This window comes from Cygnus atratus, chromosome 9 (genome assembly GCF_013377495.2).
Source record: "Cygnus atratus isolate AKBS03 ecotype Queensland, Australia chromosome 9, CAtr_DNAZoo_HiC_assembly, whole genome shotgun sequence".
NCBI lineage: Eukaryota > Metazoa > Chordata > Aves > Anseriformes > Anatidae > Cygnus > Cygnus atratus.
The window spans coordinates 26,447,598-26,468,887 of record NC_066370.1 but is presented as its reverse complement, the minus strand read 5'-3'; the positions used below and the strand labels follow the sequence as shown (position 1 = coordinate 26,468,887).

The 21,290-nt window shown below is 42.3% G+C and overlaps 1 protein-coding gene and 1 long non-coding RNA gene across 3 annotated transcripts in view; one reads left to right on the top strand and one right to left on the bottom strand.

The window, feature by feature from the left end:
* Positions 1-1,276: 1,276 nt before the first annotated feature.
* PFN2 (profilin 2) lies at positions 1,277-6,928 on the bottom strand. Of its 2 annotated transcripts, none has more exons than XM_035566433.2 (3): positions 6,588-6,928; positions 5,009-5,201; positions 1,277-3,325 (listed from the first exon to the last, which is right to left on the bottom strand). In XM_035566433.2, exons 1-3 carry the CDS (start codon positions 6,717-6,719, stop codon positions 3,228-3,230), a joined length of 423 nt encoding a protein of 140 aa, XP_035422326.1. In that variant the 5' UTR covers positions 6,720-6,928; the 3' UTR covers positions 1,277-3,227. The 2 variants fall into 2 exon arrangements, with proteins under 2 accessions (XP_035422326.1, XP_035422325.1); XM_035566432.2 differs by having other exon boundaries at positions 1,277-3,016.
* A 409-nt stretch (positions 6,929-7,337) lies between these two features.
* The window catches only part of LOC118257980 (uncharacterized), a 62,919-nt gene continuing 48,966 nt past the window's right edge, over positions 7,338-21,290 (top strand). The window contains exons 1-2 of the long non-coding RNA XR_004781747.2: positions 7,338-7,614; positions 8,315-9,145. This is a non-coding gene — a long non-coding RNA (uncharacterized LOC118257980). The remainder of the gene's footprint in view (positions 7,615-8,314; positions 9,146-21,290) is intronic.

The window sequence follows — 21,290 nt, the reverse complement described above, 5'->3', positions numbered from 1 at the left end:
GGAAATTGAACAGCATTTGGGAAGGTAGTTTGAGCAACTTTCTCACAAGTAGTAGTAGCTATGGCTAGGTGACAATGTAGATGCCTCCTCTGGACATGTGCTCAGAACAGGGGATTGATCATAAAGAAACCATGTTAGGTTGAATAAGGAATGGGAGGCGAAGTAGTCGGTATGTGCTGCTAATGTTATTCCTTCCTCTGAGGTGCCATTACAGTGAATTCCTGATATGATGGCCTCATTATCAAAAAACTTCAAACAACCAAAAATAAAAATCCTGCAATCAGAATGTAAGTGCAATTTTAAGTTTGGTTTAGGCAAAATTTAGATACAGAGCAAAACACATATTCTGATATAACAATTTTACTGGAAAAGTGAGAGGTTTGCATCCTCTGTATTAGAAACTACCAAAAGTAAACTTGTTCTGGGCTGTGGGCTTGTTCTAGTCCGTTTCAATTTTAGCACTATAATAGAAGTTAAAGGTGGAAGGTACAGCTCAGACCCTAAGCCACTCAAGCAGCCAGAGGAGATAAATATTGCATATGTGAAGGCTTCAGTTAAGAGGGGGAGCTAGGAGCAAGAGTGGGTGCAACAGTTACACTGAAGATTAAGATGAAGGGGGAGATGGGGGAGAACAATGGCGTTTTGATGGTAACATGCAAGCAGCAAGCAACTAGCATTGTCAGGACTGAGAAGAAAAGCATCACCTTAGCTGAAGATTAACCTCTAAGGTCTGGGCTTTTCTTTCTTCCCCCCCCTCCCTCAAACACCCATTGTTTACTGTCAGATCTTAAAAGGCACACTGCTTTCATGTGACTCAGGGTTTCAGAGTGCTTTGGTAGCAGACATACCGGAAGCCTCAGAGATGCTGTTTAGCTGGCAGACCTTAAACCTCTTCCCTACCAGAGGGGAGCAAGCTCTTACCCTGCTGAATAGATTGTGTGGCAGAGGTCTCCTCTTGCTTCTGTTTTCCATTTTTTAGTGTTTTTTGCATTTTCATAGGATGGGAAACGCTGTAAAGCAGGTGGGAATGCACTCCCCCTTTACGCTGGTAAACGCAGAGGTAGCCAAAAGAAATCATCTCTTAATTTAGGTATATCTACCTCAAAGGCCTTTTATAAAGGCTTAGAATTTTGTCCTTTAACTAGAGTGGTATTACCATACTATTACTATTTCACAAAACTTACAACTGCACTTAGATCAAGTATTATAGTCAGCCATGCAACGAGGAAGGGCTTCAGAGGATAGTTGTGGGGGAAAAAAGAAATTACAAAGAGTCTTATTTTGTTTGGTTGGAATAAATTTATTTCATCTGTCTGTAAACAAGGTGTTTTAATAGTTATGGCATTTTTTGAAATGCATATTAAATCAGATGAGTTAGACTGTATCCCAGATGTAACAAAGTGCAGGGAAAGAAATGGACAAATCAGCAACAAGAATTTGTTTAAATCTGTACATTATCCACAAGGCCCAACAATAGAAGCAAATACTAGAATGTCCCTAAAGTAGTGCCATTCAAAAGAAACCCTTGTAGTCAGTTAAAATCCATCTCACAATAGCAACAGTTCATTTTTTTTAAACAATAGTATGGCACAGAATACATATTAAAAAATTCATCACAAGACAGCCAAGTCAGTTATTCCAACCAATACCATCTCCCATTTATTCTTTTGTATACAGAGTTCTGCAGTTCTCTTTAAATGGACATACAAGTTAGTACCGTGCCTGAACTGAGAGTTTGGTTACAGACATTTCAAATGACTGGTGCACAAGGCAGTTCACTCCATGATTTCTGCAGCAAGGGTGTGACAGGCCAAATGAAGATTTTAAATTTGAAATGGCATCATTTTGACAGGTTAGCTTTCAAACTACCAACCTTCATCTGAATAATGGCTTCAGAGCAGCAGAACTCTTTAACCAGTAAGTAATCTGGCAGAAAGACTGGAGTCAGTCAGCGCTCCCAGAATAGCTGAAGGTGGCAGTTTTCCACAATGACATTGCAGTTCAATTAAAAAAAACCAAAACAACCCAAGCTGCAAATTAAAATTGGTCCTATGAAAAACTGAAACCAGACACACTCCAGATGGTTATGCTGGGATATCTAATGTCCATAATGGCAGCCTTTTACAATTCAACTACAGAACAGGAGCTGGCAAAAAAAAAAAAAAAGTGCCTGAGCTATTGCAAAGATGGAATGTCCCTGGGGATTCATTCGGGATGGTGGTTGTAAGGTCATGGGAGGAAGTGCATCTGTACCCTTTGATAGTTTTGCGATTGCACTTATTAAGCAGTACAAGCTTCAGACATCATGAAGAAAAAGTGAGAGACTTAAACCTACAGTGAAGTGCAACAACAAAACTGATTTAACATTAATAGCTTTTGAGTGGCAAATTGGTTAAACAAACCAGGCACTATAAAAATAGGTGTAAGCAAACGTATGTGGATTAAAAAAAAACACAACAAAAACACAAGAGGGGAGAGGGACAGAAAGATATGCATGCACTTTTTCCTCCCAACCATGCTCTATGAAAGGAAGACTAGTGAGCTGTGTAATTGCTCAAAGTGCTGAAGAGGCATCGATCAAATTAGATTGTACAATCGGCACCTTGTTTAGTATTTAAGTTGTTTTAGTTGTCAATACACACTAATTGCTAAGACAAAGCAAAGCCTACACTTGGCATATTCCCCTCCCAATAGTTTTTCAAGGTATCATGCATATCGTCTTTGTGGTGCAGTAATGGTGCCAGATATGGGACTTGGTTACACACAGTGGTTAACATACAAATGAACAAAGGGTAACTGGAATTATGACATTAGAAAGTGGGTAAATAAAAAACACAAACTACCATCTACAGTCTGGTAGCACTGAACACAACTGGGTGGTGATGAAGACAGTTGCTAGCTGGATGGGGAGAGGCTGCTTAGACGTCAGACCTCCTCAGGTATAAAGCCAGTTCATATGCTTTCTTGTTGAGTGTCCCTCCATGGACACCTTCCTTTCCCATGACTATAACCAATGCTGGAGTACACAAGGAAACAAAACAGAAATGAACAGAATTAAAGAAAAAAATAACACCTTTCCCCACCAACAAAGGGATACAAAGGAGACACAGGTTCATACCCCATCACCCTGCATTGCTAATAAAGTTTCCAGAATGTAAGGTTTAAAGCTCACCGCCAGGAAAGTTTAATAGCAATCTTCCCCTAGTACTTAACAGTCTGCCTAGCAACTAGAACCCAGAGTCTCTCAAGTATTTTGCCATTGAGTATGCCTTCTTATTCAATCCGCCTCCATGGACCCCTTCTTTGCCCATTACAAAGACCAAGACTGAAAGAGAAAAGAAAAAAGTTTTAAAAAGAGTGTGTTAGACAAGGAAATAATGCAAGTTTTAGGCAGTGCAATAAACACACTCAAATTCAAGATTTAGTACTTCGGTATTAAGCTAGTTTTACAGGAATCTTGTAAAAAATACAGATGTAGACAGGGCTGGGAGAAGGCATGGGTTATCCTTCAGGTAAGCCATGAGTTCATGGCTTAAAAAAAAATAAAAAAAATGCCACCAACTACCTCAAAAAAGCACCATAGTGCCTATCCACCATCTGCCATCACCCAGCCAGGAAACCCTGGCTACATGTTAAAAAACGGGGGAGAAAAAGTGGTGTCAGGGACAAAAGTAGTTGTACACATAGAAGAACTGTGACACTGAAGAGCACAAGAGGTAATAGTCATGTCTGCAGCGGACACTGCCAGTCAGTCTAAGAACCAGAATAACTGTGTTATTGCTAGCAAAAAAATCCATAGGGTCAGACCTGAACTAAGACTTGTCATGCAATAATACCACTATAAAGCATGCTTCACGTTTTGCATAAGACAAAGATTTCAGTGCTGACTCCAATTAATCTCAGAACTCTGGTGATGAAGTGTCCCAGCTGTCTTGCAAACAAGAACACGGTAAGGCTCTTCAGCAGTACACACCATCTGCAAGTTGCCAGCAGATGTCACTCGCAGGTACACAGACACACTAAGCATTATGCTCTCACAAGCACAATTGTTTCCCAAGTTAGGTACAGTGTAATTGGAAATACTGCAGTCAGCCTACCTACAGGTGATTGTACATCTCCATAGCAATTTGCTCAGAAAAGGCTTAAGACAGACAGTTCTCATTAGCATTCCATAATTTGCAGCAAGGAGTCAGAACTCTGCTTGTTTTAAGTGCTGCAAACACTCGTCACCTGGCTTTAACTTACAGACAAATTTTGCCTTTTTTTTAAAAAAAATTTATATGCAGAAGTCCAGTGATCACCAATTTATTCTACAGCCACATAAAAAACGCTAAGCTAGGTATCCTGAACACAATGCATTCTGCTTGTAGCCAGTATTTTGAGGCACTTTTTTTTTTCTTTAAACATTTGAGCATAATGCCTTCTCAGTAGCATGTTTTGCTGGAATTTAAGTGAGGAGCACAAGGAGTAGACAAACTAGCATAAAGCAAGTTTCTCCCTGATACCAAATTGGACAGGCATTTTTTCCCCAAAGACAGACTTCAGAGAGCTCAATAGTAAGTGCAAGAAGAGTTAGTATAGAACTTGTTAAAAGGCAAGTGGAAGTAGCTCATACAAGAAATTCACTTCTGTGCAGAATAAACTTTCGGTTGAGACATTTTCAATATAAAAGCTTATTTCACTATAAATCATTAATGTATCCCTATGGTATTCTACTGTAAACTTTAGTTGCAATATAGTCGGCAAATTTACTCCAGCAATAACCAGGTCCTTCTTGCCCGAGATCTCATCAACCATTTCACAGCCTAGCGCCCAACTGTGATCACACATGGGGGAACCAGGACAAGTGTTTAATCTTAGGCAAAAATCTAGTTAATCAGCCTGACCACCGCCACCTACCCCGATTAGTTAACCATTAAATACAAGATTTTGGACTTAGTAACCGGAGCCTATGCCCAGGTTCATACTGTTAACTGAATGATCTATGAGTGAATAAAATCCTGCTTACCTCGGCCAGCTCTGCCTACAGCAACGTTGTATGTTGGCTCACCACCTTGACTCTTTGTCCTGATGTCCATTGTGCAGTCACCATCAACATACAGGCTATCTCTGATCACAGAGCACTTCTTTGCACCAAGGGTCAGACCGTTGGTGAAGAAACCCTCTCGGTCTTTTCCTACAATCATATCTATTTCTACTGGCTGTCAAAGAAAAAAGTCCAGAGTTAGCACTACTTTATCTTACTGCCCAATCTCTATTTCAAAAGCGTCCTGTCTCTGGTTGAGAGGATTAGATAGAAAGCTTCCCCTTGTTCCCACCAGGAAGTACTCCAGAACAGACTGCTTTGTTATTAGGCGTATACATCGTGCTGGTTTGCTGCCACTGGAAGCGGTGGAACTGCTGTCCCGAAACACTTCATAGCCTAAGTATTGCTGGGTACCAAGGTGTCGTTAACGGAAGCACTGGACGACTGAACTTATTAAGTGCCAAACGCGTTTCGGTGCCCGCAGGAGTCGGCTTCGACACTGAGCACAGCGCAGGAGAGCCTGCCGGCCATCCGCCCCTCGCGGCCGGGTCGGGTGCCGGCCTCTGGCGCCTGCCCCCGCCGAGCAGCTGCCGCGGCCTCTGCCAGGTCGGGCACGGCCCCGCGCCGCCGGCGCCGCAGCGGGGGAAGGCGGGCGGCCGGCGGGGGCAGCCGCGAGGGGGGCACGGAACGGCCCGGCAGGGGGGCGCCGCGGGGGCCGGGCCCTGGCCGCGACACGAGGCGGCGGCCGCCGCAAAGTGCAGAGTCACGGCAGGCCCGGCCCCGCCGCCCCGCGCCGCGCTCGGCCCCAGCCGCGGCCCCGCTCGGCACCGGCCCCGGCCCCGACACCGCCGCGCCGGGCCCGGCCCCGGCCCCAGCCCCAGCCACAGCCCCGACACCGCCGCGCCGGGCCCGGAGCGGGGCGGGGCGCGGGCCGGCGACTCGGCTCGGGGCGGCCCAGGGCGGCCGGGCCATGGCAGCGCGGAGCAGGAGGGGAGGGGGCCGCGATGCCGCAGGGCCCGCCCCGCGCGGCGCCTCTGCACGGGCAGCGGCAGCCGGGCCCGGGCCCGGGCGGCAGCGGGGGGAGGACGGGCAGGGCTGGGGGAGGGGAGGGAGGGAGGAATCAATGGCAGTGCGCCATCTTGGCGATGGAAAACATGGAGCCAGCGGCGAGGTGGGCATTCACGAACGCCGCCTACGCCGCGCACGTAAGCCTCGCCGCAGCGCCAGGCCCAGGCGCAGGCAGCCCTACGCAAGCCGCGCCGCGCGCGGCCTCTCCCGCCGCGCCGCCGCCTCCCGCGGCCCCCGCGCGCTGGCACCGGCCCCCGCCCCCGCGCGGAGGCCCGGTCTTTCCCCCCGCGGCCGCGGGCGGCCGGAGACAAAAAGGCGGCGCAGCGCCGCGGCCCGCCCGGCCCGCCTCAGCGGCTCTGCGGCGCGGGCCTGCCGCCCCCCCCTCCCCCCCCCGCCCGGGGCAGCCGCCGATACCCCCGTCCCCCTGCAAGGTGCCCCCGTCCCCGGCACCGCCCGCGGGTGCCCCATCACCCGGCGCCGCCGCGGCCCTCACCGTGATGCTCTGGAAGATGCCGCCGGCCGTGGCTGCCCAGACGTACTTGGCGTCGCAGTACCCCACAATGGCGGCCTCCTGGCAGCAGCCATCGCACATCAGGTTGTCCACGTAGCTCTGCCAGCCGGCCATCTTCGGCGCCGGGCGGAGGCGGGAGCGAGCGGGGCGGCGGCGGGCAGCGAGCGGCGCGGCGCGGGCCGGGCGGCTGAGGCGAGGCGAGGCGCGGCGCACCCTCTCCTCTCCCTCCTCCTCGGCGAGCGGAGCCGAGCGCTGCAGCGAGCGGCGCGGCCCAGCCCAGCCCAGCCTCCCTCCTCCTCCTCCTCCTCCCCTCCCCTCCCCTCCGCGCTGCCGGCGCCGGGGGGCGGGGGCAGGAGGGGCCCGGCCCGGAACCGCCCCCTCCCCCGGCGGGGCTGCGGCGGGGCTGCGGGGGGCGGCGGCGGCGGCGGGGCCCCGGCACCCCGGCACCCCGGCACCCCGGCACCCCGGCACCCCGGCACCCCGGCACCCCGGGGGCGGCCGAGCGCGGTACCACCGGCCCGGCCCGGCCTGGCCTTGCGAGCGGTGCGGCCCCGGCTCCGGCGCCGCCGCCCGCAGCCCGCCGCCTCTTGCCAGCCGCTCTGAGCTGGAGAGCTGCGAACGCTTCGCTCGCGCCCTGGAAGCAGCGCTGTTCGCTGCCTCTGGAAGCGTGGTCGCTGCCCGGGTAAATGCCCGGCGTGTCCCCAGGGCTCCGCGCTGAGCAGCGCGCCGTGCTCGCTCGGAGCCTGCCCGGGGAGCGCGCGGGGGGGGCTCCGCGGGCTGTGCCCTGCCGGGCGGCGCTGCCGGCGGGTCGGTGCGCGGTGCTCCCGGGCGCGTCCCGTCTCCTTCAGCAGCTGGCGGTGTCCTCCAGGAGAGCGCTGCTGGTCACAGCGCCGGTAGCGGACCGCAGTCCCCTGCCCCGTGCCTCCGCTAACTGTGTGTCCCGTCCGGGTGGCGAGGGGGTTTCTGTATCGAAGCGTTTGTGCTGTGTGAAGGTGGTGGGCTCCCCATCGTAAGTACTAGCATGGCGTATTTTATTCCTGCATGATTTTGTAAGTGGCAGTTTGGAGTTTTGTTCCTCCCTCCAGGTTCCACCAAGTTCCTGTAGAAATAATTTATTTTCCACCTTTGTTTGTAAGAGGCCCAGATTTATTACCAGCGTTCTGCTGCATTGGTGTTTGGCTCTGGCAGGACCGCTGCTCAGGAGGCTGCCCCGCTGAAAGCTGCAGGAACGTCCACTGAACGGGTGTGCTAGGGCGACAGCTTGGTCCTGCCTGAAACTGAAATCGGAAGGGTGGGGTGTCACCTCCCTTCTGAGCAGGGCAGCTTTGCCTTCCTTGGGCTCCATTATGATTCCTGGGAGACTGTTGAAATATGAAGTGGCTTTCCATGCTATTTGCTTTGAAGCTTTAATTCAGGAAGTTACAGCTCATACCTGAATTTCCCAAGGCATAGAATACAGCAATTGAATCTGTCTTTTCCTGTGGCTATGTCTCCCAGTAAGAACATTCACCAGCTTTTTACAGTCAGTATACCTACAACATACTTGAGGGTGTTCTTAGTCCTTTTAAAACCTAATTCAGTTGTCATGGGATTGACTGTTGTTTAGATGCTAACAGAGTTTGCTTAGATTACTAGATACTTTTAAAAAGAGCTTATTTTGCATCTTTTAGCTTAATTCCATAAATGTTTCCTCTATTTTATTTTCACAGTGCCTTTGCCCCTCTGAGTTTGGACCACACCAGAACTTTGCTTTATCCTTTTCCTGCCATCCATGGGTACCAAAAATGTTTTCATGGCCTTACATGTGCTAACAATTTATAGACTGTAAATTTGCTTTTGGCTTTTTAAATAGCTAAAACATTCTGTGACGTTTGGATGGATCTCATCGTCCTCCCTCCCCAGATTCTTTTCATGGGAGGGAGAGAAAAAGAGAAAGTTTTCTTCTGTTGCTGTTGAGGGCCACTTCTCATTTTTCATGCTCCCTTCTAGGAGGTTAGGAGGTCCCAGTTCAACTTTGTTACTTGCGTAGATGAAACACATCATTCTTAAACGAGCAAGAGGCTGATGTTTTTTTGGGTTTTTTTTTTTGGAGTTGGACCAAAATCTGTTTGGTTTTGTGTATGTGTTTTGGAATATATTTTGGATTTTTTGTTGCTTTTTGCAAGCTCCAGTAAGAATTCCAGACTGTTTCACTTTAACAAGTGGATTTTATAAACACAGAGGCAGACATCATATCATCCCGAACCCAGAGACAGGCCTTGGGAATTCCTGGGCTGCCTGTTTGCTAGTGTCACTATCCTATGATTAATGAGAGATGGGTTTTGCATGGATGGCAGGCTGGTTGGTACAAGCTTGGAGGTAGTTTTCAGATACACCTGTGGGTTTCCAGGGCTTTAGCCAAAGGCTATACTGGCCTCTGGCCTGGAGTTGAATCACCTTCTTGCATGTACTCTCCAACATACTTGGTCATCCCTTCTGCCTGAGGACCAAGAACTCCAGCTTCAGAGCCCTCACAGCCCAGTGTCCAGTCCTGTTTCATGGTAAGTAGAGATCAAATGGCCAATGCCAGCTAGGAGCTGGACTTACTCTGTAGGGAAATGCAGCTGCTTCAGTGCCCATCTTTTGTGTCTCTAGCTGATGGGTGGGAATTCAACCTCTGCTGTTTTGTCCACTGACAGCAAAAGCCAGTGTTTTTATCTGAGGGCAGTATGGTTGAGGAGGAAGAAAGTTTCTTTAACAGCCTCATCAAAGCCCTTGTTCCCCGCAGCATGGTGTGTTGCGCCCTCCACAGCGAGTTGCAGAGGGAGGTCTTGTCACGTTTTATTAATATGTGCATAAGATAGGTGATCAGTAGTATGACTGCTACTTTGAACAGATGTTAGCAATACAGAAAATCACTGTAAAAAGTTGTCTGCCTTTAATGATGTACATTGGAAATAATGGCACTGCAGTCTGGGATCACCTGAATATAAATGAATGGATGAGATTTGCCAGATACGTGGTAGCTCAGCTTTTACTCATCTTATTTGTGAAGTAACTCTAGCAGCAATAGATTTAGAAAGTGAAGATTAAATCAGGTTACCATTATTTAATATTATGAAACTACAAGGTAGTTTGTAAAATTTAGTTTCAACGGTCACCAGAACTTTTGCTAAAAATCATAATTCTATAATTCTAATTTCGCTAAGAGTTGCCTCAGTTGGTTGTGTTGTATGTTAGCTTATGTAGTCATTATAGTGCTGTTTTTATTGACACTACTGCAAGAGCACATTTGAGTCTGTTGGGTTTAAGAAAATGAGGATGTGCTCTGTGTGGTAAAGACTAAGAGAGAGGATTTCCAGTTCTATTCTTTGTTACAAGCATAATTTGAATCTTTGACATTGTTCATCATTAAATGAAGAGTATAGATATATTAAAAATATCATTAAAATTGGTAGATGTGGATTGTTTTAACATCAGTATCTGTCTGTATAAAGTGGTGCCCTCTGACCATAAGCTATATAGTTAGGATGAATAGTAGCTAAATTGTGATTTGCTGTGTACTAGCCTCTTTTTGCATTCAACCTGATAGTTCTACTTTCTGGAAGGTATTTGCACACTGCTGCCACATTTTTTTTAATGCAGCCTGTAACAGTTATTAGTCTTCAATTCAGAACTTTGTCTAAAATTTATATTGGACCACATCAAAGAAAAATAATCATTTGAAATAATTTGAAAATATAGACTGTATTTAAATAGAGCATATGATTTATAACTTTGTGAGAAACTTTAGTGCTTTTATATCGGTAATGTAAAAGTTGAAAGTGACCAAAAACTTGAAGCAATGTGTATATTGTGTGAGTAAAATAACGTGCAGTGTTCTATCATGCTTTGTAACTACCAGAATTGCTGCTGTGCTTGAAACGGTTGGAGAGCCAAAGGTAAGATTTCTTGTGATATCCCTCGTTCGTCCTATTTTTCACCAAATTGACCCACCTGGAGAAAACATTAAACATCACTTATGTATAGACAGGAGGAATAAGTGGCCATCAGTAGAAAGCAAGATTGTCTTCTATGTGAAAATTAAACCTTACAGAGCTAACAGAAAAATATCCAAAAGATAATTTTGCTTGGTTTTTGTTGTTTTTATTTTTATTTTCAATACAGAATCTACTGAGATACAGAATTTTCAAATGAAAAATTATTTTCAAAGTGATTGTCTTACTGCTGTTAATTAAAAGCTTAGCATTCTGGGGGAAAAGAATCACAGCTACAATCAGTCTACCTGAAATCATGGGAAAAAGATTCCACGCCATGAATTTCCAGTGGCTTGACAGTGGCATTTCATGTAGGACCTGTGAGCTAGAGTTCATTCAGCGTTAACAGTTATAAGATTAGTTTGTGGTACTGCTCTTGTTACTTCCTCTCTAGACCATATTGTGTTTCCTGTGGCAATCTTTGTCGTGACCACAAGTGCTTTCGGAAGTACAGAGGGTAACACTGATTTAAAAGTGTTATGAGTTAGCAGATTCAGTTCTGTTGATTAAAAGCCAGGCAGCAAGAAGTATTCTGCCTTGTGACCTTGTGGTGATAACTAGAGAGCAGTGTTTCCAGAGTGCTTCCCCAGCTAATTAACTAACTTGGCTGAAAAGCAAGGAAGCCGCCAAAGGCTGGGATGAGCGTTAACTGAAATAAATGGTAGAAATTTAATATTAATGAGCTGAAAACTTGAAGCTAACTTTAAAAAAATAGGGTGTTACAAAATGCAAAAAAGATTAGGTTAAGAGTACAATGCAAAGTTTTATTGCATAGCTATACCTGCGCTTAAAGTCATATCAAGTGCTAGCATAGTTCTACTTGCACTAAAATGAGCCCTGTATAACAGCACTTGAAACCATCTAGAAAGATCTGCAAAAAGAAAAAAAAAATAAATTCTGGTATCTCCTGCACCATTTGGGAAAGATGGTTTAACTCCCTGTGCAGATGTTGGTTTCTTCTTTGTATAGCAGGCTTGCTTTATACAGCTTTACCATGTAGATATCTCAGCAAAACCTCTGTCTTGCTAAGGATTAATTCATTAGGTATGAAGTTGAGAAGAATTTCTCTCCTTTGTCATTTACTCAGCCATCAAATTAAAAAATAATAAAGCTAAAGTGTAACTTCTAAATCAAATGCAGGCTTAGGGGTGCTTGCTATGTCAGATGATAGGGGTATGAGATTGCTTCTATTTAAGTTGCTTCCAGAAACAGCGGCTTTAAATCTGAGAACAATTCTTTTTGGGCCAGATTTATAGGCTGTCTAGTCAGGGAACTAAAAAATATGTCCAGAATCATGAAACTTTGCTCAGCTTTTGGATTTTTAAGATAAGTTTGTGATCTTGTCAGCAGCCGACAAACAAAAATCCTAATACTATAATGTCTTTTGTATGCAAATTCTTACTTGAGTGTGTGAAATTTTGAAATTTAGTCAGTTTATAGGTAGCTTGACACAGGTGAGGGAGGGTGGAAGCATGTTCCGTTGAAGCTCTTCATTTTATTTTATTTTATTTTATTTTATCTTATTTTAATTTTATTTTTATTTTATTTTATTTTATCCAAGTTCGTTGGTGACTCATTTCATGCCTTTGTTAACTGATCTTTCTGGTGGGTGAAAGATTGTGTAGAAGTGATCTGAAGAACGCAAACTAAAACTAAGAAATGCAGTAGGGAGCTGGAGAAGTACCAAGTAAGAGAGAAAAGAGAAAATTAGAAAATGGAACATAGTAAGCATGGGTTCTAAAGACAGTTGTTTTTTCATTGATTGGGGTTCAACAAGAGTAGCTAACTTATTACTGCATGAAGTCCATACCTCCGCTCTTTGTGCAGAGCACTGATTGCGCTGAGAAATGATGTTAGATGAAAAAGAACAGCATTTAAGTCTTCCCAGGCTTCATCTGTTTGTTTGTTTCTCTGTCAAAGTTAAATGGAAGGTAATTTTACCTTTTTAACAGATCTGCATTTTTGCACTGTGTTAGCAGGCATTAAGGAAAGAAAAAAACAAGAACACACTTTTCCTAATGCAGCATTACACTGAGGGTGCACTGCAGTAATGCCAGGACTCTTTCATGCTTAAAATGATCCAAACGTCAGCAGCAGCATCCTGGCAAACCATGTATTTGTCACAGTCTGGCTCCAGTTTTTGGCTGCCTGTGCAAGGTCATGTTCCAGTTACTGAACTGACAAAACTTTGTTTTTCTAGCTCACAATTTCTTTATGTGATTGGTTTTGCACTGCTTTCTGCTGCTTTTTCAGTCTACCACATGGCCAACCAGGAAATTTGAATCTTTTTTCAGTACAGTATTTCCTTCATTGAGCTTTCTTTCAGTAAAAAACTATCTGTAAATATGTCTATCTGGGTGATATTTCCTTTTATGATCACAGATAATTTTGCTGTTGATGCTTGCTATTTGTTAAAAGTGCAAAGGATTTCAGGATCACAGATGCATAAGTTTGTTTATCATATGTAATGTCTACCCAAAACATTCACTGTCTGCAAAAGCACTTAATAATAATTCTGTAGTGCAGAAGGCAATATTTTTCCCAGATAAATTATATAGTTACAACCTTACACTGCCCTGTAAAATTACAAATATATATTATTTTTGGAATAAACCAGAAACTACTAAATGCTTTTTTCCTGCAATTCTTTTTTTAACTTAGTACCAGAATTCTCTCTAGCCAGGAAGTACTTCATTTTAGCTATGAATAGCAGTCAAACTGCCTGCTGTCTGTTCACCAAAGAAGAGCCAGTCTATGTATATTTAATATTTAGAATATTTCTGTATTAATTTATCATATGAAGTAATATTTCGTTTCAGCACCCAGAGAATTGTTTCTGCCATAGATGTTGTGGTTTTCTCTCAATTACATCAATGCAAATAAACACTGCATTTTTGAGAAACAAAGTATATGAACATTATTCTGTTCAAATTTGTCTACCTAGTCACCAAAGAAGATCTAGGAAAAGTTTTAAAATACATGAATTATGTGCTCAGAAAAGGTGTACTTATTATGGAAGTCTAATACTGCTGAACTGTAGAGCATCAAATCTGGTGTGGATGAAAGAAAACATTAAAAACATAAAATGGGAGGAACAGGGAAAAGTATAATTGAGTAAAAGGGAAAGTAACCTAAGAATTCTCAAATTTTTCTATTTTCGTTTATAAGATTTTCCCTGTTTTGTTTTTATACCTCACTGAAGCTAAGGAAACAGTACTACATCTCAATCAAACAGCTGTTAAGATAGGTAAACATGTTGAAAATGCTAAGTTGAAGAAATTGTACAAAGGGTAATGAAAAGTTAGAGTGGGAGTGTGAAGCAGGCCCATTTCAATATCGCAGTTAACTGACGTCTGTTTAGACCTGGTTAATGGCTTCAGAATGTCAGGCTTACATTTGTGTGGCATTTTTGTGTATGGATTTTGCTTTCCACCCGCTCCCCTCCAACTCCCCAAGTATTACTGGTTTTAAACCAGTATACATTTTCCACATGGTAAGTGTAAATTGAGTCTGAATCTTGGATTATGTGCTGTTTTGAAGTGGGTGCTGTTTTTTTTATTATCAATGTTTACAGCAGCTGGGAGCGGACCTTTTTAATAGTGTTACGGGTGGTAGGAAGAATCCAGTCATCTGCTATGTGACTCTTGTTGCACTCTTGTCCATGTTCCTGGAGTCCTCATACAGAAATTCAGCTTGCACAAAGTCATTGGATCACATTTAGATAGGAGCAATTGTGGAACACTCTGCTCTTGGTCATGCATATTTCGAACAGTATGTGCTTCCCAGTGCCTGCTGAGGTTATGTGGAGATGTACATGGGAAAGATGCATCTAACACAACTTGTCTGTACTCACAGTTAAGGTAAACACAAAATGGCAAAGGGTAGTTTTTAAAGATTTGTAACTCAGGTGTGTTACATTTATCTAGAAGAACGAAAAGATTCCTTCTCTTTCAGTTTTCTTTGAAACTCAAACGTAAAATGCAGAATGAGGACCACTTTCCTTAAACAAAAAATACATGACTTTGGTATACCCAAAATACATATATATATCATAATCAACAATCCAGCATATTATTGCGTTGGTTGTTAACAATCTGAGTTACCATCCTGTTACCATGTCCTCCTGGACAAACCCTTGTTTTAACTATTAGTTTAGAATAGTGTGCATAACGCAGCTGTAACACACAACACATTTTTGGTTGCAGAGTTAGTAACAGGTACAGCTTTAGCACTTTGCATTGCAAAAAAATGTGGAAAAACATTGGAAGAGAACATTAGCACCAGCTAGATTTTTTTTCATTTTGTTTTAGTAGAGACACTTTCTTACGGCGTCATCAGAGGATGTCTTTTGAGAAAATAATGGTAAATGCTGGCTAGTAGTCAAGCCATGTATAAAACCATAAGGGCCTAAGTCTTTCAAAACCATTAATAACCGATTTGTAGATATGGCTTAGTTGGATGAATTGGAATATGTGCTCTTTGGAAGCAAATGGAACTGCTTTACTAAAATAGGACAGCTTGGAAGCAGCATGTAGACAAATGTATTTTTGTTTCTCAAAATCCACTGTTGGTGTGGAAGTTGGGACAATCATCAGTCAAATGATGTTTGCAGCAGTGGAAATAGCGGTTCCTCAAATGCCAGCTTATATGCTTTTCCATCTTATCCTTTTATAATGTATTTCTACTGGGCACAGTTTTTTCACGTTCTTGTTCACATATTTGTCTCTAGTTCCAACTTTTTTTTTTTTTTAAGAGAAGTAGTTAGTGGTGAAAAATTACATTTCACTCTCCATGCTTAAAGCATTGTAACTGCTTGGTAGTAGTTTCTGGTATTTACTAGTTTGAGAGAACAGTAATTTTTATCAAATATCATTAAAGACTAAGCAGAAAATGTGTGGCTTCGTAGAAAAAAATGTTTTTAATTTAAATGACTAAATATTTTTGTATATATTTTTGCTATTTTACAAACTATATCATGTAACAGGAAATAGAAATGCCACAAAAGGATTTGCAATTTTAACCACAGTATAAACATGATCACCTTACAGCATGCAGAATGGTAAGTTGAATTTAGCAAAGATTAAATGAACCATTCTGCTATCTTTGCTGAAGTTCCTTTGTTTCTTTCTTTCCCCTCCCCTTCTGTCAATTCCCCTACTCCCTTTCCCTGTGATTTATCTTTCTTTTAGCTGTGGACTGTTGTGTTTTGTTTTATTTTTTTAGCATTAATTGAGAATTCTTTTTTTTTTTTTTTGCCATTTTATACCTACTATTAAATACCACTACAGTAAATTCCAGAATTAAAACAAAGATTTTATTTATGAACTGCTTTGCTGAAAGAAAAGAGAAAGTAACCAGGGGATAGATCCAAAAAACAGAATATAGGCACTTGCTCCAAAGCTTCTGTCCTGACGCCGGCTTTGTTTCTGGCCTGCCTTTGGGTGGCGAAGCCTGCGAGGGCACACGGTGCAGGTGTGCAGGTGTCAGGCCCCGTGGGATGAAGTGGCCTCTGCAGCTGGGCTGAGCCTTTGCCGTGTAGCAGTTTGGAAGCACTTGGCAAGGAATGGGAAGGCAAGGAGTGGGATCTGTTTTTCTGAGGAGTTTCAAACGTGATTTTACACTTCTCTTGAGAGCACCCTAGCTCCAGGCAGTGGGCTTCAGGGAGGAGTGCTCCATGTTCCCTCCCTGCCTGCACCCGCTGTGTTCATCGGATCAGGAGAAGATCAGTAGTGCAGAATATTACCATAATAATCGTACATTGCTGCCATGGAGAGAACTGCCTGAGTGGAAGCTTGGTTCCACAGACTGGGATGTGCGCATTTGGAGAATGTTGTCTGTATCCAGCTAGTATCTTCTTTTCTGTTTGGTACAAGACACAGCAGCTTTAAAATTAAGCCCTTATACAATGTAAGAGTAATTCCAACTGACTTCCCTTTGTGTGTTACAGCTTTGAGCCGTTAGGCTTGCTGCTTCTTGATAGTTTGGCAAGCGTTTGCTATTTTTTGACTGCAAGTCTTTCAGTAACTTCCAGGACCCTGGCACTAGATGGAGCTTTAATCTACTTGCACTTCCAAGTCTTAAGTTTCGCTGCAAGTTAAAAATATGGAAGAATAAATGAAGATATGTATGCCTGCTGTTAAATTTACAGTGCCCTTTTTTCCATTTGTTAGCAGAGTGGTGTAAATGATAAATTAAAATATCGCAGCAGAACTTCCTCTATCCAGTAGGTGGTTTATAATCACACTTACTAGCACACTTTAATGTACTCTCAAGCTCATGGGAGAAGCTGCTATGAAATAGATGTACTGAAAATGTGCTGTATATTTAAGCTAATAATTAGGCTGTGCTGAGTAAAGGTAATGCCATTTTCTGAATGAAATCTCTGTTTATATATCAGGATGGGGTGGGGGTGACCAAGCCGTCTGTTTGCTGTGCTCATTCAATAATGCATTTGCATTTTTACTTCATGCTACTAAAGCCAACAATTTAGAATCATCTGTTATCAGTCACTTCATTTTTTTCTCCATGTGTTACCCTTGAAAATATTGAACAAATAAAAACAAATAAAAAACAGCTTTGAAGCTGTAGTGTTTAATACTTTTTATTTAGCAAGCATCATGTCTCACAGGCTGCACAGTCCATACCAGAAATTTAACACCGTGTCTGCCTTCTGCAGAAATAAAGGGAAGTAGATGTAGATTTTTTGTTGGGTTCCGATGTTCTTATCACCAAAAGACTAGTTCAGTCTAAACGATTTTCCAAACAGCGAAGTATCAAATATGTAATCAGTTCCCATTCAGTACCCCTCTGCTCTTTTTAAAAATGATTTAGTAAAGTAAACCAGGAGATAGATACTTGAAAAAAATCCCAAAGCATACTGGGAACACTGGATATGATAAACAAGGTTGCATATTGCAGCATCTCACTGCCATCTCCTCCTCAAGGTCTAATCTCTCAGTATCCTTCACCTTTTATCAGCAGGGCTGAGGGACTCCATGCATACCACAGGATGAAAAATCTTTGTGGAAAACTACATAAATGCAGTATTGTCAGAGAGGTGCTTTTGCTCATATTGGAAGATTTCTACTGCACTACAAAACTGCTTAGGATCCGTATTATATAAGGAAGAGGGCATGCTGTATTGTAGACAAGTGTTTGCGTATGGCAATCTGTTCACAGTATTGGCTGTTCTGAGTAGGGAAGAAGCTCAAGCAGTGTTCAGAAAACGCCTGTTTAAGAAAGTAATTTTAAAGGGGTGTTTAGTAGCTGACCTGGGAAAATTTTGGTAGTTACTTGTGACCAGATGTTTATGTGTATTCAGAGTCATAATTTCCAAGGGAATCAATGGAAGTTTGATGCTTGAGTATCTTTAAAACTGTTTTTGTGAGGTTGTCACCAGTTGTGTTTCAACTGTAAAATGTCATTAGTACTGGTTTCAAGGGAAGAAGTTTGCCACTCTTTGAAGACAGAAGCAAGGGTACTAGGGATATACTGGTGTATCTGATTCCTCAACTGCATTTGGAGAGCAGTGAGAAGTTATAATCCTTGGTAGCATTACTGATACAGGGCATAAAAAAGTTAAATGTCATTATTTTTTTACATTTTCTCTTCATTTTACAAATTGTTAGGAAGATTACTAAGGATAAGAACATGCAGGAACAATCTCTGTTACACATTTAGCAGCTCCTCTGCTGTATGTGGACACCATTACATTGATTGAGTAGATGCAGCTGGCAAGCAGTCTGTTGGCTCCACTAGGATAATATAAAAAGCGTATCTATAGAAGTAAGCATCATAAAATCTGCACAATACGTGAACTGACTTTTTTGTTTCTTTTTAAGATGTTCTTTATCTCATTGTCCCATATAGCAATTAATGTGGATGGACAACTCTTCCTCTTCCCTTGCAAGTGGAAAAGAAGATGCATACCCTACATTTTTAAAGAGGGATATAGGATTTACCCACAAAGCTTCCTCTGACCTAAAGATTGGGTAAAATTTCCCATTTGTAAATGGGGATGTTTGATTTTAGATCAATGTAAATGTTTACTTAAATAACTGGAAGCCCTGGTGTTTGGATAACATCTTGACAAGTAAAGTAAATAGGTTCTGGCAATGCAGAATAAAAGAACCTCTGGAAACTAAGGGCTGATTAGTTCATATAGAATGTATACATATATGTATATACACACACAGGAGGACTATATGTAGGTCTATGTTGTCCAGTGCTTTGTTGTTCTACATTTAATTGCTGCCCCAGGTATGGTTTATGCCATTGCTTTAAGAAATCCTTTACAGTTTTAGTAGAACTTAGTTAAGAAAATTTACTTCATATTTGTTCTTTTCCTTCCTTAGATGAATTTCATTGGACCATCCTCATCAAGGTGATTTGTTGTGGGGATGAATATTCGCATGGAGGAGGATTTATATCTGCATTTAGGGTAGTAGAACAGGTGTTAAAGTAAGGTCATAACATTGAATAGAAGGGTACAGAGTAGTAATTTTAAGTGAGAGGGTAAGAGCTTGCAGAAGGGAAGGGCTGACTGAAATGTCCCAGGTACTGATTCACTGTTCCCGAGAGTGTCTGACCATTACAAAGTCCTTTAGCATCATTCCAGCATTTTCATTAGCACTTCATTGCTTTCACTGGCAGAATGACCAAGGCTTTAAAACTGTCTCTGCTTCCTGAAGATTTGTTTCAAGATCCGTTGTTTCCTCAGAACTTTTACAGAGAGGAGAATATCCTGTTCCTTGATCCTTCTGTCCTGTTCTGTGGTGTCGGAGTACATCAGAAACCTGCAGGAGGAAGAAAAAGGGTTGTGTTGTGTTTACTCTTCTGCAGCTGCACTGTTGTTTTGCTGTGACACTGCACAGTTACAAGTCTGCTTTCCCAGTTCTTATTATTATCATTTCTGTCATTTCAGAAGGCCCTCATTTTTTGTTTCATCCTGCTTTTAGCAGTTCAAATAAATTTTTATTTGAAAATATATTTGTACGAACACCGGTGTATCCAAATACATTAGGTTGAGTTTAACATAAAAATGGTCTGAGAGCTGCTCCAGCTAATTTAATGTGGTATTTCATAAAGTAAGATTTTTAGATGCTTTTTTTTCTTGCATATTATTCAGCATCATGGAGATAAAAGTTTCCTTAAACTGAAAAGAATCTCATAACATGATGTTTTTACTTAATTTGATTTATTGGCAGATAAAAAATAGCTATTATTTCAAGTCCTGATTGACATACCCTAATATATTGCTACTAACATTTTGCTCCTTATTTCTTGTTTGATTCCTTTCCTGTAGATTAAAGAGCTTTTTAATCTCCAGTGTTTTCTTCCATTGAAGCTATATACACATAATAACCAAGTTGTTACTTAATCTTCATCTTAGTAAGGTATAGACAGAACTGCTTGTGCCTATCACTGTTAGTCATTTTTCCCTTACTGGGACTGCTGTTGCAGCTCTTGTTTGTGTGTCTGACTTTTTTAGTGTCCACTTTAAATGTAGACACACAAAGCTGTAGACAGTTCCAGCATTCTTTGTGCCAATGCCATAAGCAAGACTAAAGTCACCGCCTTGTTCCTTCTTAATAATTTGCACTTGCTGAAGCACAACCAGTTACTGGAGAGTCATAGGTCCACCTGAGACAGCACAGGCAGGTCCATTATGCTTGGAAGAACTAGGCTATGCTATTTCTTTATCTCATGCAGGAGACAAAATCTACAGTTATGGATATGTGAAATGTAAAAGCTGATTGTAAAAGCATATTTTTCTGTAGCATGCTGGGGAATATATTCCTGTGTAATTAATGAGGTTCTCTTTTAGGATGGTACACTTTAAAGACTACTGTATGAACAAAATGCATTTGAATGTGCAATATTATAAATTGATACTGGCCCCAGAGAGAAATTAATGTAAATCACTTAACTGTTCAAAATGATCCTCCCAACTTGCAGTGGTCAGGCTAATGAAATCAAGCAAGGAAGCAGCAAACCTGCTCTTACCTCTGTTGATGTAAACCCGAAGTAATACTACAGCCATGAATGGAATGAGTTTGGAGCAGTATGTATTAGCATACTCTGCGAGGGAAGCATTGCTTTCCTAGTTAATTATTAGAATAATTAGAATAATTAGAACTAAGATAGCATTAGTTAATTATTATTAGAAAAAAATAGAACTAATTAATTATTAGAATTTGATTCTTGTAATATTTTATTTACCTTCTGTAGCAGATGCTTTTTGAGTTGGGTGCATCAGACTCTTTCAGGACAAGGCACTCTACAAATACCATTTCAGAAAAATTGTACTGAATTCTTTCCATTTGTTGTGTCATCAGCATGGCAGGATGACAGCACTGAAAATGACGAGTAGAAAAGGCAAACAGATATGTTCTTTAGCCACTTGCAGCCTGAATCTGATCATGTCCTGTGCCTTGTTATGATACATCTCATGATCTCTGAATGATCCCCTATTCAACAGGACTAGGTCCACAGTAACTGTGGCAACCCAAACCATAGAAAGTTAAGCATAAGCTTATGACCGAAAGCTTAGGTCCCTTCTCTTTGAGTATTAATTTTTTAATTTTTTTTTTCCCCTAGATAAGCTATGTTAATTGGCTGATGAAAAAGGACTAAACAACTATTCATTGATTATGACAATGATTTAATG

Bases quoted from the DNA above. Each gene is read 5' to 3' on its own strand.
- PFN2 (XM_035566433.2), bottom strand. From the start codon at position 6,719: ATGGCCGGCTGGCAGAGCTACGTGGACAACCTGATGTGCGATGGCTGC. The intron at 5,202-6,587 runs GTGAGGGCCGCG...TTTCTTTGACAG, and splicing joins GCATCTTCCAGAGCATCACG to CCAGTAGAAATAGATATGAT. The intron at 3,326-5,008 runs GTAAGCAGGATT...TTTCTCTTTCAG, and splicing joins TGTAGGCAGAGCTGGCCGAG to TCTTGGTCTTTGTAATGGGC.